The 19,789-nt window shown below is 33.7% G+C and overlaps 1 protein-coding gene across 2 annotated transcripts in view; it reads right to left on the bottom strand.

Moving 5' to 3' along the window:
* TFDP1 (transcription factor Dp-1) overlaps window positions 1-19,789 on the bottom strand; it is a 132,575-nt gene that overhangs the window by 32,874 nt on the left and 79,912 nt on the right. For both annotated transcript variants that reach the window (XM_023500469.2, XM_012546202.3), the window contains exon 4: window positions 4,468-4,574. In XM_023500469.2, the coding sequence (XP_023356237.1) occupies window positions 4,468-4,574 (107 nt within the window). The remainder of the gene's footprint in view (window positions 1-4,467; window positions 4,575-19,789) is intronic.

The raw sequence follows: 19,789 nt of genomic DNA, 5'->3' as shown, positions 1-19,789 counted from the left end.
GCATTACCTAATATGACACCATTAATAGCTGACAGAAGAGTTTTTAAAATTATCTTCCTTAAGTCCAGGTGACCTCATTCAATGTTAATGGTTCACACATCAAGCTATGGTCCATGAAAGGAGAATAAGCTGAAATGAACTTTCACTCGTTTACTTTAAAGAGTACTTAAATTCTTAATAATATATAGTTATCCCCTGAGCTGTTAAAGTCTAATTTTATGCTAAATTTATAAATAAAATAAATTTATATTAGTTACTTTCATTAACAAAATGAGCAAACACTTTCAATAAGGTGGTAATCTAAAGAGCTTTCCCACTAAGGACACCTTTGTAGTACTTGTGAGCTCTTCTGAATACACACAAGCAACATTCATTTCATCTAAATACTAAACTTTAAAGATAAACTTTGCAATCTACACTAAAGTGTCTGTTCCTTGGGCTTAGAAAATAACTTACTTATCTCTTATAAGCAATACATTTTGAATTCAGGAACAAAGGGATCCTGTTTTTATTGCCTTTCTTGGTTTAACACCGATTCATAATGTTCCACTTGAAATTCTGCACATTAAGTTAATATACATTTTAAATTATGCAGGAATACATAATGGAAATGTGCATGTTTATGAATAAAAATTAATATTTATTCTTAGGCAGACATTTTTGGGAAAATCTACTTTGAATATTATAAAAACTCAGTTTTGTTTAAAAAGCTAACACCCCTAACCTTATGCATACAGTACTGAACTAAACAAATTTAACTACTGTGCATTTACTAAGCACCCACTTACAAAAGTTAGGACAAAATACCATCCATGTATACAATTTTAGTATCCTCATAATTTTTCATTTGAGATAATAAAACACCGAACCCCAAAGAAACTGTAAACTTTTAGGCTAAAAGGATTAGCAGGAAATGTCTTACTCTATAACAGAGGTCCATGAATAGATTTCAGGGAGAGGATGGATCAGTGAACTCATTTTTCATACAATGACAATGAAAACAATATCAATATATATTTACAACCTGCAAGGTACTGTGCTGAAAGTTTTACATTTAAAAATATTTTGACAACTAAATTTGAACTTGGTTTCCCCTTAGTAACCTTTTTTTTTATTTTATGCATTTAAAAACAGTTTTCACCAGATTTACAAAAGGAACCAAAAAATGTTCAGAAGCCTTGTTTTTTAGACTGACAGGTTTTCCAAATAGTTCAGAGTTTATCCCTTAAAGCATCAAATCATCATTACAAAAATTAGCTATTCTAGATTCTTAAGATATATTACATACCTCCTGCCTTTAACAAGATTAACAATTTTCTTCATTACTACCTTAATGATTTTTACAAGAGTCAATTCATCTGCTATGTTATAATGCAAGCAGTGATGCCCCTCAGAAGCTTTATATTGCTAAAGAATGATTTTTTCTTTGCATCAACTCCACTTATTTGTGGCTATTTTTTTTTTAATAGTTTCCTATATATTCCATCATTTACTAGGCTGCCAATAATTATATCTCTCAAAGTGAATATCACATTACTTTTCTCTCCCTTTAGCTGACTGTTTCTATGATACAGCATAAAGACCTGGAATCCAAATCCCTGGATTATAGCTTTAGTCATATTTAAAGGGGTTGTATAGACATCTTGTTTGCTTAATTCCTTCTTCACAGGATTCCAGAACGAAGCTGACTTGAGGTATTCTATATATTTGGTCAAAAGATTCTAATATAGGGGCACCTAGATGGCCTAGTAGATAGACTTCAGACACTTTAATACTTAAAAGCTGTGTGGGACAAGTCACTTAACATCAACTGTGGGGGGCAAGGGGAGAGAGGGAGAGAGGGAGAGAGGGAGAGAGGGAGAGAGAGAGAGAGAGAGAGAGAGAGAGAGAGAGAGAGAGAGAGAGAGAGAGAGAGAGAGAGAAAATGAATTGTATCTTTTATGTTATATTTTCATTTTTCTTTAGTTCCAATAGTTAAGTGTGATATTTTAGATAGAGTGTAGCAGTTTCAAGGAAAATGAACAGAGGAGGAGATGAAGAGAGTGAAGGAAATATGCCCAAAAGTGGAGAAGAAAAGTGAGAGAAATAAAACTGTTACAAATATACAATTTATGAGCTTGGGAAACAATATCATCATTTCATTTCAGGGTATGGCTAAGGGCAACATATGAACAGAAATCACAGCATCCTGAGGTCATATAAATAGCAAATAATTTAGAGCAAAGTTCAAAAATAATGGCTTTTGAATACAGTAGGTTTTTCCCTCCGCATTCCTGAATTGCTAATAACTGAATTGAGAGAAGTAATATCTTGTGTCTTGAGAAGAAAGCAAAAATTTAACAGTTATTTTACAGATTCCCTAATATTATCAAGCCCTAAGAGATCAAATTAATTCCCATTAATCATCTGCTATGTATCAGGAACTCTACTAAGAAGTATAATAGTTCAAGTTTGTCAATATTGAACACTCCAAGAATAACCAAATTCATTGTCGGAAACTGGCTTCTTATGTAAATCCCCACAAGGAATGATCACTCATAGGGAAAACTGAAAACACTAGCTCACTGGACAACCACAACTTTCTGTTAAAAATAAGGGTTTACCACCTCACTTCTAATCCGGAATCAACAAATCTCTGGCTGTTGAACATTAAAAGACTTAGGACAGTTTATTGTTTTTCTGTTTTGTTTGTTTGTTTGTTTTAATCCATAATCATGGGATCTTCCTGGATATAAACTATATAAGATCAAACAAATCAAACAGTTGTGAAAAACTTCAAAATGCTAAACTTAAAATTATTTGACACAAAGAGTCCTTTCAACAATGAAAATGTTTCTATCTATTTATATTGACAAATATAACAGAACTGCTACAGGAATGAAAACCTGAATTTGTTACTGAAAATTATAAACTAAACTTTGACTCATTACTTCACAGACAAATACAAACTGCAAGTTAGGCTAATTTAAGAAAACTATGAATAAAACAAATATTCAACCTATATTTTAAAAAGTACAGAAATATAAAATTTAAAAATAAAGGGAATTAACAAAGTGCCTATGTTTTGAGAGCTCTAAGCAGTCTGTGGACATGATAGGCATAAAACAGATAGCTGGAGATAAAAAAAGCTATGAAGGAAGAGCTGGAACAAAAAGCAGCATGGAAAGAGCTATAGATAGAAATTTTTCTTAAAGAATATGAAAATGGAGCAGGTATGCCATGATTTTATTGAAAGATAAACAACACAAGGATTATATAAGGCAAGATGTTTATAAAACAGATTAGGAAAAATAAGTATTGTAGGCCCACTTAATTCCGAGATAGACTACTTATATGTTCTAAGTGGTAGAAAAGACAAAGAAACTGAATGTCAAAGGAAATAAAAAAGACATCAGCAAAAACAATTTACCACAAAGAAAAATAATAATTATTGAAATAAGCAGATATTTTGAAAGCAATTGCTTTTCTCTTCACAATATTATAATTGATTTTTTCCTGTTTTCCTTTAAATCATGTAGCAAAAGGCAAAAATAATCTCTCTCTTTGAAACTTTGATCAGAATCATTCAAGGGTTTTCTAATGTTATCCACAACTTGAAATTACTCACATTCCATCTGACTCCTGAAGCCTAAATCAACTCTCCACTGGATTCTAACAGACCTGTTTCTTTCTCTATTTCCATCTCCACCCCTGGTATTTTTCCATAATTCAGGGACTGAAAGAAGTTTCCTGCTTACTTGAAAGTATCTTTAATATTTGTCTATCACTTGTTCAAATAAATCATATCAACTTCAAACTACTGCTAGTTCTCCCTCTTGATATCAATAAAATTAATTAGTATGTCCTTTGTGCAAAACAATCCATAACATATTATAAATGCACAACAAATATTCATTAATTCAAAAGCAGGAAATTATCAGAGATCAAAAAAGGAACTCAAAACATGTTTGGGAATAGCAAAGTAGATCCATGAAAAGTTAACTGAGTCAAGTGTAGAATAGTGTAAAGAATCCTGGAAAGGAAGACAAATTGTCCTTTGGAATCCTCAAGTTCTGTTCCTAACCAGCGTCCCTCACCCTACCTCTGTCTCTAGATCTGCATCCATCACATAGCAATAACAATATCTGACCTAAATCCTTCCTGGAGCTATTGTGGACATTAAAACTAAAAGATGAGATGTCAAAAATACTTTGAGAAATATGAAGCATCACATAAGTACAAAGCATTACAGTGTAACCACAGTATCTTGGAGAGAAAGCCAACAAATAAAAACACAAACTCTTTTTCAAAGAAATTAAGTCTTTATAGTCCACATTTGAGAAAGAATATTATACTGAATTCTATAAAGATAAAAAGGGCCATATCAAATTCACCAATGTAAAGACTAATTCTCAGGCTAATTTATCTCTAATGAATCCAACATATATGTCAAAGTAATATTCCACCCTCCACCAAAGTGCTCCTTACCACTTGCTGGGTAATGTTGACATTAGACTGTCCAAAAGTTTTTGGCAAGAGTTGCTTCCCAACAGCACTAACTGTAGAAGGATGAACAGCTACTAATGAAACAACTCCTAGGATACAAACAAACAAAAAAGTCAGAAAGCAGTTATCTTTTTCAGTAAGAATTAAAATCTAATCCTCCCCCATCCCACACATATACACATACTATGTCTTCTCCGCCCCTCTCCCACCTTCCCCCAAAATCTTTTTAGAATCAAAGAGATGTGATTATAAAATTTTTCTTACTGTTGCCTGACTGGCTGCTTTTTAGAGTTTGCTCTGAGGCTGTTAAATAATATTCATTTATATGAATGACACAACTGGGAACTCTTTTTCAAAAGTCATTTTGGAGCTTAGCTTTTAATAAAAGTTGAATTGTAAAAGGCTTATTTGCTTCTGTCTTAAGGTTCCATATCTTTCTTACCAGAGTGTAGGAAAATACAGTGAAACCAGTTCTAACCGCAAACCCTCAATATGTCTTTAATGTTTCTGAGTCTCAGCTTCCAAATGTTAACCTCCTGAAGGAGGTTAGACTAGATGGTCTCAAGTCTCTTCTCACATGAATTTCAATTCAAATGTGCCCTTAGTACAAGTAATACATAATAAAACAAAAATAAACATTTTAATCTAGGCATTCCTGATTACCTTAGTGAAAAAATAGTTCAGAAATATAATAATTCATTTTACTTTAGATATGATTTAAAAGAAAAAGATCTCTTTCAATTCACAAAAGGTTTATTGACATAATTAACATTAACAAAAAAATGGGTGTTAGTTATTAAACAAGATAAAGAATAACATTTTCTTTCAATAACATAAAAAAATACAACATATTATCGCTGGACATTTGCTGTGACAGAATCCTATTTTCAGCAAAATATTTTGTTGCTGGCTGTTAAATCTATAGTATATTGTTATCCTTTAGAAATAGCATCCTTATCCAGATATAGGTCAATCATATAGCAAAAAATGTGCCTCAACTCAATGTTTGGGAAAATAAAATCAGAGCTTTTGTACAATTATTTCAATTTTTAAAATACTAAGTTTCTACTCAGTCCACTTAATCAGCTAATCATCCTGTTTACAATCTAAAAGCAAAGGTGTTAACTTTGATACCAATCCATCATGAAACTGAACATTTTGAAAGCATTTAAAATTAACTTACTTTGAAACAAGAACTTAAATAAGCTCCCCCCAAGAGACAAAACTAGACAAACGCCGAAATAATAAGAGCTGACATTGTGCAGTAATATGAAGTTTGCAAACTACTTTGCATATATTTTCTCACATTACTTTTAAAAAGCAAATGTGTTATTCTTTATGCTGTCTTCTTTGTGGGCTTTCTTTTTATGTTTTCAATGTTATTTCCCAGTTTGCAACAGCATACAGTTGTTTCTAATCTCTCCTACTCTTGCTACTTCTAGGAGTTGGGGAAAGTTACTGTTTCCCCTATTATTCTCCCCAGTTTTTTTTTCCTGATGCAATCAACTTCTGGTTCTTTTGGAAAGCCCTTCCCCCATCATATCTAAATCTGCTTCTTTGCAGATTCCACCCATGTTCTGCCTCCCCTAAGGCCTAAGAAAACAAATTTCATCTCCTCTAATAAGACTTTCAAATACTTGAAGATACCATGTCCCCCCTCACTCTCCTCTTCTCTAGACTAAATGTTCTCATGTGGCATCAATAATGTCTGATTTTACCTCCTAAAATCCAAAAAAAGAAAACTCGCAGGATTATCAATCAAAATCAGAGCTTTCAAGTCAAAGAAAAACTGCACTAAGTCAGAAAGAAAGAGTTCAGCTATCAAGGAACTAGTTAGGATGACTTTAAACCTGTAGGTTACAATTATAAAGGTAAGTGTAGAACAAGACAGGGGTCAGCAAACTACAGTAAACATCTGGCCTATTACTAATTTCTGTATGGTCCATGAGCTTAAGAATAGTTATTAAACTTTTAAATACAATTTTTAATGTAGTTTGCTGACTCCTATTCTAGAACACAAAAGATAGAGACAAGCTAGAGAAAGACTTTAAATTGAAAACAAAAGTTGAAATAAACACAAAAAGGTAAATGAACAGGAGTCATTTCAAAGGACTACTCAATGATGCAGGGTTGATATTCCAACATTTAAATTCTAATTTGTGAAAAAACAAGTATGCTCTCAAAATTTAGTATTTTGACTTTAGTAGTCTCCAAGGGTAATGAAGGGATTCGAGTAAGAGAAGGACTGGGATCAATTTTATGATATTCTTAACAATCTGAAGAGAAAAGAGTTAAGGGAAGAGAGAAAAGGGAGGAAAAAAGTGAAAGTTAGTAGTTCATATTATCAGAGTTCATGAAAAGACTATTAATATGTGAAGAGAGTGAAGGAAGTCGTCTACATATGAACCTTATTTTCATCTGAAATGAACAAAATGAACAAAGGATTGAAAATATGAAAATATAGTCAGTGACTTAGACAGTCAGTCTCTTCTCTCTCTCTCTCTCTCTCTCTCTCTCTCTCTCTCTCTCTCTCTCTCTCTCTCTCTCTCTCTCTCTCTCTCTCTGTCTCAGTGGGGAAAGAGGAAGTAAGAGGAAGGAATTAATACTAAGCAAAACAAATTCCAAATTAAAGGGTGAAGCATGAAATTAGTAAAAGGAAAAGAAAACAAGATTAAGAATTTATGATGAGGAAATGGGGAGAGAGCCACAGAAATGACACACAGAGAGAGAAGAGGGAAGTGAAGGAATGAGAGATTGTGGCAGAACAAAACTACATCAAACAACCAGCATTAGTGCAGAGCACAATTTTCTTTCAATAGTCTTTTCTTTGTAAAGAGAGATGTGGCCAAAACCAAAAGGAAGAAAAAAGGGAAAACAATGTGAAATATCTCATTGAGGGGAGGGTTGTGTGTGTAACAACCCACCAGGAAAATAGATCCAGGAGAGATAATTTAAAAATCATTACACTACTTAAAAGCCATCATCAAAAAAAAGAATTTAGACCATTTTTCAAGAAATTGTCAAGGAAACTGTCCTGATATTCTAGAACCAGAAGATAAAATAAAAACTGACTCTACCCATCACCCACTGAGACTCCAAAATGAAAATTCCCAGTAATATCACAGCCAAGTTCCAAAGCTCAAGGGTCAAGGAGAAAATATTGCAAGCAGGCAAGAAACAATCCAAATTTCTGTGGAGGCACAGTCAGGACCACACAAGATTTAGCAACTTCTACATTTAAAGATTGGGGACTTGGAATATGATATTCTGGTAGGATTTTACAACCAAGAATCACCTACCCATAAAAACTGAGCATAATCCTTGCAGAGGGAAGGGGGTGAGGGTGAGGAGGGAGACATGACTTTGATGAAAAAACCAGAGCTTCATGAAAATTTTGATTTTCAAATACAAAATTCAAGAGAATTATAAAAAAGTAATCAGGAAAGGGAAATCACAAGAGACTTACCTTCCTACATAGGAAGATGATACTTGTAACTCATAAGAACTTTCTCATTATTAAGACAACTAGAAGGAATACATATTGGACAGAGGGGACAGGTGCAAGTTGAATATGAAGGGATAATATCTAAAAATAAAATGAAATCTCGCAAGATGAGAGAGGATTGGGCTGAGAGAAAGGGAAAGGGAAAAGTAGGATGGACTAAATTATCTGCCATGAAAGAGACAAGAAAAAGCTTTTGCAATGAAGGGGAAGAAGGAGATGGGAAAGAAAATAAGTAAACCATACTCTCATCAGAATTGGCTCAAACATACATACTCAATTAGATATAAAAATTTCTCTTACCCTACTGAAAAGTAGGAGGGGAAGGGGATACAAGCAAGAGGGAGAATGATAAAGTGGGGGGCATATAGGAGAGGGGTAGTCAGAAGCAAAACACTTTCAAGAAGGGACAGGATAAAAAAGACAGAGAATGGAATAAACAGAGTGGGAGGAATACAATTAGCAATAGTTACTGTGAAAACAATTTTGAAGTTAGTTTCTCTGATAAAGTCTTCATTTCTCAAATGTATAGGGAACTGAATCAGATTTATAAGAATAAAAGCCATTCCCCAATCGATAAATTACCAAAAGATAGGAATAATTTTCAAATGAAGTAATCAAAGCAATTCTAAGTAGTGCCTCATACCTACTAGATTTGCTAATAGGCCAGAAAAGGAGAATGATAAATGTTGGGGGGAACAGGGAATGTGGGAAAAATGCATTGTTGGTACAACTATGACTCAATCATTCTGTAGAGAAATTTAGAACTACATCCAAAGGGCTATAAAACCTTGCACATCCTTTGACCTAGCAATACCACTGATCCATAAATATTCTAAAAGAGATTTTTTTTTTTAAAGGAAAAAGACTTATATGTACAAAAATATTTATAGCAGCTCTTTTCTCAGGGCAAAGAATTGGAAATGGAGGGGATGCCCATCAATTTGGGAAATGGATGAACAATTTGGGATATGTGATTATGATGGATTACTATTGTGCTATATAAGAAATAATGAGCAGGGTGCTGTCAGAAAAAAATTAGAAAAACTTCCATAAATTCATGCAAAAATGAAATGCATTAAGTATAAAGTAACAACAATATTACAAAAATTATTTTACATGTAACTAGGGAAAAATAAAATATGGAACAATGAAAAAAAAAAACCCTCTATGTTCCCAAAATGAAGGGGGGGAAAAAAGAAAGCCTGAATGTGGCAAAAAGAAAAATATACAAGAATAGGATGAAAGAAAATGCAAAATTAACAATCATAAATGTGAACATAAAAAGCATAAAATCATCCACAAAATAAAAAATAGCAGAATGTCTTAGAAAAATTGAAAAAGGATTTACATAATAAAAATAAAAAGCTGAACTAAAATCTGTAATACTTCAGTAACTTAAAAGAAGATGATCTCAGACAAGGCACTAATAAAAAAAATACTGGATATTAAAAAATAAACAGCAGACTTCTGACAGGTGGAGCCAAAATATAGGAATAGAGAAGCATTCAGTGGATATCTCCCAACATTCTCCTTTAATCAACATTAAAATAATTCCTAAGTAGAATTCTGGAGTGATAGAATGAACAAAAGGTCAAAGTAAGACATCATCCATTATTCAGCCCAAGACAATGAAGAGGGGACACTGAAACTCAAAATCCTTAAAGGAGAAAATCTCCAACTCTGCCTCAGTGAGGGACCCCACCCCAAGGGACAAACAGTTTCATCCTTGTTATCTGGGTGGGGTTGGCTCAGTCCTGCAACTCATTGAATTCAATTCAAATTCCAGCTCAAACTGAAACCCATCAAGGAGCCAACTTGGGACTCCAGCCACAAGGCCCCTTCAGCTTGTAGCCAAAGCTCCAATTATAAAAGAACCAAACTAAAACCCTCTTTTTGCAGAGGTTCCAAACATGCCATGTTATACCATGCTTGGGATGCCAAGAGCCTTTGTCCACTGGAATATTCCTTCCAGTGCCATCCTCTCTTTACCCTCGCCTATTTTTGTGATCAGATTTTATGCCTTTCTGTCAGGATTTCTAGCCTTACTTCCAATCCCCATAATAAACCCTTTTATCAATCTAGGTTTTTGGGTCTGCAAATTCTTCAGAGAGAGAAGTGCCACTTCAGAGAACTTCTGTGCCACCAGAAGGGAGTCCCCAAAACTCCCTACCCTTGTGTCAAATCCCAAAGAGTTCCAGAGGAGCCAAACCTCTTTATTTGGTTCCCTGAACCCCAAACCTGTCATTAGACCTTATCATTTAACTCCCTGCCCACCAGAAACCCTAATCTCTTTTTGGTTCCCTAAATCTAAACCTTATCAACAACACAGAAGCTCGGCAAGATATGTGACATGAGGATGGAGGCTGGATAAAACTCCAGTGGTGGAACCTGGTCATGACAGAAGAGGTGGCAGCAGCATCAGAAGCTATCAAGCAAGAGCTAGCAAGGAGACCTGGTAATTAGTCAGAAAGGAACTACAGAAGACTCCTGTGCTGGCACTAAACATAGGACCAGGAACTGTTTGGCAACTCTACTGCCTATAGCTACTCTGGATCATAGACAGGAAGCAACACTATCAAGAAGTGGAAGCCCTAAGAGGCAAATGTTTGGTAACTCCACTGTCTATACCCATTTCTGTGTCACAGTTTAAGGATAAGAAAGAGCACTTTATGTAGGGGAAAGAACCAGAGTTCAGACTGATGTAATAATAAAATACAATAAATCAGTAATCCTAAATCTTCCAGCTGTAGAGTCCGCCTCAAGAACTTCTCAATACCCACTTTAAGAACAACAATCTATCTGATTTTGAATTCATTGCTCACTATCAGATAGGTTCTGGCCTTAACTCCTGAGACAATAATGATAATCTGTTGGTCAGGGAGAACCAAATTCCAGAGACCACTCCTGCTGCCTACCTATGAGCCATAGAATTAGTCTATCAATGATAGAAAGCTAGATAAATGTTTCTCCTTGCTACTGTTTCTCTGCTAATTTCTTTTGGAAATTCAGCTTGCTTTGTAATGGCATTACAATAAACTCTGCTCCTTGGCTAAGGAGATGGGTTCAAGCCTGAAAATTCTTTTGAGACACCTCTCCATACAGGTCTATTATCCCAAACTTTAGGAGCCCCCTTTCCAACAGAAAAGCATTGAAAAAGCCTGAAACTTGAGATGGGGCCCCACGAGGAAGAGCCCAAGTTTAACACAAAGTTGCAAATTAAGAAACAGGAGAGGAAACCAAAAATAACCTACCTATTGTAATGCTGAAGAAACTGAGGCAAGACAGAGATCAGGGGGTTTTAATTATCATTAATTAGGTTTTAATATTTTAATAATGCAGAGTTTGGACAGGCAGTCATACTAATCATTGTCTTAGGTCAGCTGGCTGTCTGGGACTCTTGTCTCAAAGCATCCAACAATGAGTAAGGGATTCCAGAGATTCTTATAGGGCTCCAGCTATCAGGGAAACAAAGGCAAAGGGGTAGCAGAGCACTGGTGAGCAGAACTCCAGGAAGAATCATAATTTTTTAAATTCTGACAGGTTGTGGGTAAAGAAGCTAGGAGACAGGATGTCTGAGCCAGAAAGATGCCCAAACATTTGAGATAAGCTATCGGTTGTTTTATGACTCTTTGGAATGCTAGAGTGCAGAGCTCCACAGGCCTAAGTATCTCAGTCCTAATGGCCAGGAGTGGGGAGGTTGCCAAAAAGGGAAACTGAAGCAGGACAATTCAGGGAAACTGAGGCATAGCACCTACAAAAAATAAATATAATTCTTTGAGGGGGAAAATGAATATTTAATGAAATAAAGAACTTTCAATCATTTCTGATGAAAAGATCAGAGTTAAATGGGAAATTTAATTTTCAAACACAAGACTCAAGAGAAACATAAAGAAGTAAACATGAAGGTGTTTTAATTAAACTTTATCTTTCCATATGGAAAGATGATATATGTATCTTCTAAGAAACTTTATCACTATCAAAGTACTTAGAAAAAAATCTAAATAAAAAGAGGGTACAGGAGTGAGTCAATTATGTTGGGATGATGGGGGGAAGAGAAGGTTAGGGATCCCCTAAGAAATGGAAAAGGAAGAATGGGGGAAATTATTTCATATAAAAGAGAAGCACAAAGAAGAGCTTTTACAACAAAGAGGAAAACAGAACAATCAATGTTTGCATCTCACTCATAAACTAGTTTGATGTGTGTGTGTGTGTGTGTGTGTGTGTGTGTGTGTGTATGTGAGAGAGAGAGAGAGAGAGAGAGAATAAACAAATACTTAATAGTTATAAAAAGTTACTAAAGAGTAAAACGTACTAAAGAAGCAGAAAATAGGGGTAAGGAGAGAAAAGAGTGTGATAAGGAGAGAGGGCAGTGGTCAGAAGCAAAACAGGCTTGAGAGAAGCCTGTACCTGAAAAAGGGTACAGAATAAAGATAGAAAAAAGGACAGAAGAATAGATGAGGGGAAATCCAGTTAGTAAACATAATCATGAATGTGAATGGGATGAACTCACCCACAAAACAGAGTAAAAAGAAGAGTGGATGAGAAAGCAGAATCCAATAATGTGTTGCTTATAAGAAACACATTTTGGGACAGTTAGTGCATAGAGCACCAACCCTGAACTTAGGAAGACTTTAGCTCAAATCTGGCCTCAGACACTTAACACTTCCTAGCTGTGTACCCCTAGGCGAAGTCACTTAACCCCAATTTCCTCAGCAAAAAAGAACAAGAAAAAAAAAAAAAAAGAAATATATTTTAAAAAGAGAAAGGGTAGAGCTGACTCTATTAAGCTTCAACTGAAGTTACAAAGGTAGAAGTAGCAATAATTATCTTAGAGGGTAAAATTAGATTTAATTAAAAGGAATATGCAAAGCAGCAATAATTTGTTAAAAAAAAACAAAAACATATCGACAATGAAGGAACATGAGTACTAAACATAGATACACCAAACAGCACAAAATCAAAATTCTTAATGGAGAAATTAAATGAATCGTAGGCAAAAACAGAGAGGAAAAATTTTATACTGATGGAAGACCACAATTTTTTTGCTCTTAGAATTAGACAAATCTAACTATAAAATAAATAAGAAAGTCAAGAAAATCCTAGAAAATCCTAGAAAAGTAAGACGTGACAAAACTTCTGGGGGAAAGTGAATGGAAATAGAAAGGTGTTTATCTTTTTTTGCAAAAACTGACCATTTATAAGGACATAAAAACATCACAGATTCAGAAAAGGAGAAATATCAAATATATCCTTTTCAGACCATAATGCAAAAAAAAAAAAAAAAAAAAAAATTACATATGATAAAGGGCTGTAGAAAGTTTTAAATCCTCAATTAAATTTCAACATGGAAATCCTGATAATAAAAGATATTATAAAACTGAATACAAGAAAATCATTAAAACTAGAAGTTAGTTTTATGGAAAAAAAATCAATAAAATAGATAAACCTTGGACTAACTTAATTGGGAAAAAAAAGAAAACCAATTTGACAGTAACAGAAAGGGTGAATGCTAATAACAATAAAATTATTAGGAATTATTTTGTCCAAATATGCCAGTTTCAACAATCTAAGGGAAATGGATATTAACAAAAATGTAAATTGTCCAGATTAATAGAAAAGGAAACAGAATATTTAAATAACCCTTAAAAAAAGAAACTGAATAAATCATCAACAAGCTCTCTAACAAAAATAGTCACAAGTAGATGTATTTTCTTTTTTTTTTTTCTTTTTTGGTGAGACAATTGGGGTTAAGTGACTTGCCTAGGGTCACACAAGTAGTAATTGTTAAAGTATCTGAAACCATATTTGAACTCAGGTCCTCCTGTCTTCAGGGCTACACCATCTAGCTGCCCCAAGTAGATGGATTTTCAAGTGAATTCTATGAAATATTTTAGGAACAATTGATCTCAATACTACATAAACTATATGGGGAAAAAGGGGTAAAGAAAAATTTCTCTTATAACACAATTATGGTTCTAATACCCTAAACCAGGAAGAGCAAAAACAAACAAACAAACAACAACAACAAAAAACAAGCATGCACCAATTTCCTAATGAATCAACATGCAAAAAATTTAAAGAAAATACTAGTAAAGTGATTACAATTATAGTACTATATTACAAAGGGTACATACTATGACAGGTTGGATTTATATCAGGAACATACAATTGGCTGGCTCAATATTAGGAAAACTATCAACATAACTGACCATTAACAAAAATATTTTTATTATCAATAGTTACAAAAAAATCCTTTGACAAACTACAACACCCATTCTTCTCAAAAACACTAAAGAACTAAAAAAAAAGTAGCCATCCTTAAAATGATCAAAAGTATGTTAAAGAGTTAAGAGCAAGATTTTCTGTAATAAAATGTAAAGCCTTTATCAAAATGTGCATACCCTTTGATCCAGCAGTGTTTCAACTAGTCTTGTGTCTCAAAGAGATCATAAAGAAAGGAAAGGGATCCATATGTGCAAAAATGTTTGTGGCAGTCCTTTTTGTAGTGGCAAGAAACTGGAAACTAAGTGGATGCCCATCAGTTGGAGAATGGCTGAATAAAGTTATGAAATATGAATGTTATGGAATATTATTGATCTATAAGAAATGATCAGCAGGATGATTTCAGAGAGGCCTGGAGAGACTTATATGAACTAATTATATGAACTAAGTGAAATGAGCAGAACCAGAAGACCACTGTACACAGCAACAAGATTATACGATGATCAATTCTGATGGACATGGCTCTTTTCAACAATGAGATAATTCAAGCCAGTTGTGATGAAGAGAGCCATCTACACCCAGAAACAGGACTATGAGAACTGAGTGTAGATCACAATTTAGCATTTTCACTCTTTTTGTTATTTGCTTACATTTTGTTTTCTTTATCACTTTTTTCCCTTTTTTGATCTGATTTTTCTTGGGCAGCAAGATAATTGTATAAATATGTATACATTTATTGAATTTAACATATTTTTAACATGTTTCACATATATTGGTTTAATTGCCATTTAGAGGAGTTGGGGGAAAGCGGGGAAATTTGGAACAAAAGGTCTTGCAAGGGTCAGTGTTGAAAAATTATCCATAAATACATTTTGAAAATAAAAAGCTTTAATTAAAAAAAAAAAAGTGAAGCCTTCCCAATAAAATCAGTGATGAAGCAAGGATGCCTACTATCACTATTATTCAAAATTGATATAAAATTGCTAACTATATCATTAAGACAAGAAAAATAAATTGATAGAATATAAATAGGGGCAGCTAGGTATTACAATGGATAGAGCACCAGCCCTGAAACCAGGAGAACCTGAGTTCAAATCTGGTCTCAGACACTTAACACATCCTAGCTGTGTAACTCTGGGCAAGTCACTTAACCCCAATTGCCTCAGCAAAAAAATAAAATAAAATAAAATAAAATAAGCAATGAGGAAACAAAACTATCATTCTTTGTAGATAATATGGTGGTATACTTAGAGAACTCGAGAATCAAGTAAAAACCTAGTTGAAATAATTTAAAGTTTTAGTAAAGTTGTAGGATGTAAAATAAACCTACACAAATCATCAGCTATATACTACCAACAAACCCATGCAAGCAGTGATAGAAAGGAGAAACTCCATTTAAAATAACTACAGACAACATAAAATACTTAGGTCTATCTGCCAAGACAAATCCAGAGATTATATGAACACAATTACAAAACACTTTTTAGTGATCTAAAACAATTGGAGGACTAAGTAGGCCAGGCCAATATAATAAAAAACCATAATTCTACCTTGTTATACCAATCAAACTACCAAATATTTATAAAGTTACAAAAAAATAGTAATAAAATTCATCTGGGAAGAACAAAAGGTCAAGAATATCTAGGAAATCAATGGAAAAAAATATAAGGAAACAAATGGCCTAGCAGTTTCAGATTCCAAATGACAATGTAATAATCACCAATCTGATATTGGTTAAGAAATAGAGTGGGGGGGGGGGGGGGGGGAGAGAATAAGAGTGGTGGATCAGAAAATTGGATTAGGTGCATGATACACAGTAGTGAGTTGCCATAGTAATCTAGTGTTTTATAATCTCCAAGAGGCAAACTGTGGGGTAAGGACTCACCATTGGACAAAAATTGCTGGGAAAATTGGAAAGCAGTTTGGCAGAAACCAGACCCACATCTCACACCATACACCAAGATATGATCAAAAATAAATGATTTAGACATATTTAGGTTATATCAAAAATAAAGGAAACCTAGAAAATGTACCTGTCAGGTCTACAAATAAACTAAATAAAATTCACTAAACAAAAGATAGGACTAAAGTAAAATAGATAATTCTGATTACATGAAATTAAAAAGCTCTTGCACAAATATCATTAATGCAGCCAAAATTTGATGGAAAACAGTAAGCTAAGAAAAGAGAATTGCACATGTCTCTGACAGAGGCCCCACTTCTAAAATATAGAGAACTGAGCCATATTTATAACAATAAAAGGTATTACTCAGTTAATAAATGGTCAAAGGATATGAACAGGCAATTTTCAGAAAAAAATCATACCCATCAATAACTATATTTTTTAAAAATGCTCTAAATGACTACTTATTAGAGAAATGCAAATTAAAACAACTCTGAGATGCTATCTTATATCTATTAGATTGGCTAACATGACAGAAAAGGGAAATGACAAATGCTAGAAGAGAGACAGAAAAAATAAAGACACTAATTCACTGCTGGTAAAGTTGTGGTCTAGTCCACCCACTCTGAAAAAAAATTTGAAACTAAGCACAACAAGCTATAAAACTGGGCATACTCTTTGACCTAGCAATACCACACATTGCTAGATGTGCATACTCTACCTCTGCCCCCCCCCCCAAAAAAAAATCAAAGAAAAGGAGAAAAGATTTACTTATACAAAAATATTTATTATAGCAACTCTTTTTGTGTTGGCAAAGAATTGGAAATTGAAGGGATGCCCATCAGTTGGGGAATGGCTAAACACTGTGGTATATAACTGTGTTGGAATCTATCAGAACTATCAATACTGTTAGAAATGACATGCAGGATAGTTTTAGAAAAAACTACCAAGACTTATGAACTGTTGCAAAGTGAAATAAGCAGAATCAGGAGGACACAATAACAGCAAACAACTGTGAGACACTTAGCTACTCTGATCAAAACAATGATCCAAGGCATTTCTAAAGGATCCATGATCAAAGATGCCATCTGCTTCCAGAAAGAGAGCTGATGAACTATCAATGTAAAGTGAAGCACACTCCTTTCACTCTGCTTTTATTTATTTATTTGTTTGTTTGTTTATTTATTTTTGCAGCACAGGTAATATGGAAATGTTTTCCATGAATTCACATGTATAACCAATATCAAATTGCTTTTTTTTTTCATGGGTAGAGGAGGGAAGAAGAGAAAGAATTTGGAACATAAAAAAATTTTTAACGAGTGATATTTTTTACATGTAACAGGGAAATATTTAACAAAATAAAGATAATTTTTTTTTAAAAATTTAAAATAAAAAAAAAAGAAATGGCATTATACTTAAAGGAATGATAAAATCACATAAATCCTTAATACAGATTCATCAAATGAAAAACACCTAATGTTGAAAGAAAATGTGAATCAAATATACTCTTTACCAAAATGCTCACTCAGTTTTACACAGGCAAACTACTAAAGGTTTACCTTAGAAAGTTTTTTAATAATAGTTAAAATTCATTTTGCGGAATAAAAGGTCAAGAACCTCTACAGAAATAAAGTATATAACATGGAGAAGAGAATAAATTTAATAGTATGATGTTCAATTAATTCAACTATCATAGAAACAGTTCTCCATCTGCAAAATAACTGTTAAGAAAACTGGAAAGCCATCTGGCAAAAATAAGATTTCAACCAACATTTCACACATCCTACATCACAATAGGCTACAAATGATTATATTTGTCACTCAGACACAAAAACTCACATCATAAAATTGGAAAAACAAGGAGGGAAAAATACTTTTTGCAACTACTGATAGAGTAAGAGTTCATGATCAGTTAAGAGACAGAAAGGAATATACAATAAAATGGCTATTTTTCATTACATAAAATTGAAAATTTTCCACACAAACAAGCAATTCAGCTAAAATAAGCAAAGAAATGGTTAACTGATAAATCTTTTGAGCGAGAGGCTCTGATAAAGACCTAGTATCTAAAAATATACAAGAAGCAAACTGAAATAAATAAGAATGCTAGCCATTCCCTAACAGACAGAGGTGAACAGGCAGCTTTCAAAGGAAGAAAGTCAAGCAATCGACAACCATTTTAAAATGCTCCAAATCCCTAGTAATTAAAGAAATACAAATTAAAACATCTTTTGGGGTTCTGGTCTAGTCATTCTGGAAAAGAATTTGAAACTATGTCCAAAGTCATTAAACTGTGTATATATCCTTTGACCCAGGAATACCAGTACTAGGCCTAAATATCAGAAAAGGATCCACATGCATAAAAAATATTCCTAACAGCTCTTTTTATCAGAGCAAAAAATTAAAAGTTAAAGGGGTCACCCATTAACTGGGCAATGGTTGGTCAAATTATACTATATAAATAGAATATTATCCCATCCTAATAATAATGAAAAGGATGCTTTCAGAGAAAGCTGGGAAATTTTAAATCAACTGTTGATTGTCATCAACAAAATTCACACAACTGTACTAGGTCCACTTAAGAGTTTTTTCTGGGCTCTCAATACTATAACAATCTCTTTTTTCTTTGCAGATGGATATTCCATAGCATTCCCTAAATAGCTGTTCCAAACTTCTCTTCTCAGGCTTCCTAGATGACTACTTTGTTTACACTGTAAGGTATCCTGCCTTTTTTTTTTTTTAAACCAAGGAAACAAAAGACAACCTTTACCCCAAGTTCCCTCTGCTTTTTTTATTTTCCATCTCAAAATCACTCTACCCAACTATCATTCTTTCCTTTTGGCCTCGATCTCTTTCTTGTAAAGGTCAACTTCTCTAACTGTATCCCTGATTTCATCCCTTCCCATCTCCAGTATACAATATTATATGCAACTGCATATATGGAGAAACAGAAGGGAACAAAAAATAGGAAAAAAGTTTTCATTTCTTCTCTTGCTTCCAAGTATATAAAGACATTTCCATTCCTTAAAAATCTTCACTTAACATTGTTATTCCTAATTAGTAGCTTTAGCTTCCTCTTTCCTCTCTTTCATAGAAAACTCTTAAGAAAAGTTTTCATTTTCTTCACTTTCTCATCTTCTACTCATTTCTCAATCCCATGGCAATGTAGCTTCCAAACCCAACCACTCATAAAAAATTGTATTTTCCAAGATTAAAATAATATTTTAATTACTAAATTCAAGAGTATTTTATTAATTCTTTATATTCTTTACCTCTTTTCCATACTGTTGCCACAGATGGATAGGCTCTGTCCCAAAGACTCTCTTTATGTACTATAATACTTGTCTAAAAAGTTCTTAGTAATCTCTTTTACTGAAGCAAACTCTCACTTTCTGTGGAAAAGAAATATCCCTTCCCATCATGTAAATTAGGCTAGTTGGGTTTTTTATTTTGTCCGTTTTCTCCCATAAAAGGTATCAGAAGCATCTTAGGTACATGATTGGTGCAAACTGGTTACTGACATCACTTTTGTTGTTTTGGTACAAAACAGTCATGAAGAGCTCTAGGAGAGAGGTCTGATGTTTGGATGACTTAACACCATGGACACTTCAGACAGAGAAACTTAAATCAGCTGAAATCAACTTTCTGTACCCCTACTAAATTTCCTTCTTGAA

The sequence above is a fragment of the Sarcophilus harrisii genome, chromosome 3 (genome assembly GCF_902635505.1).
Source record: "Sarcophilus harrisii chromosome 3, mSarHar1.11, whole genome shotgun sequence".
In the NCBI taxonomy this organism is placed as follows: Eukaryota; Metazoa; Chordata; class Mammalia; order Dasyuromorphia; family Dasyuridae; genus Sarcophilus; species Sarcophilus harrisii.
The sequence above is the reverse complement of the archived record's forward strand: the minus strand, read 5'-3'. Positions and strand labels throughout refer to the sequence as shown.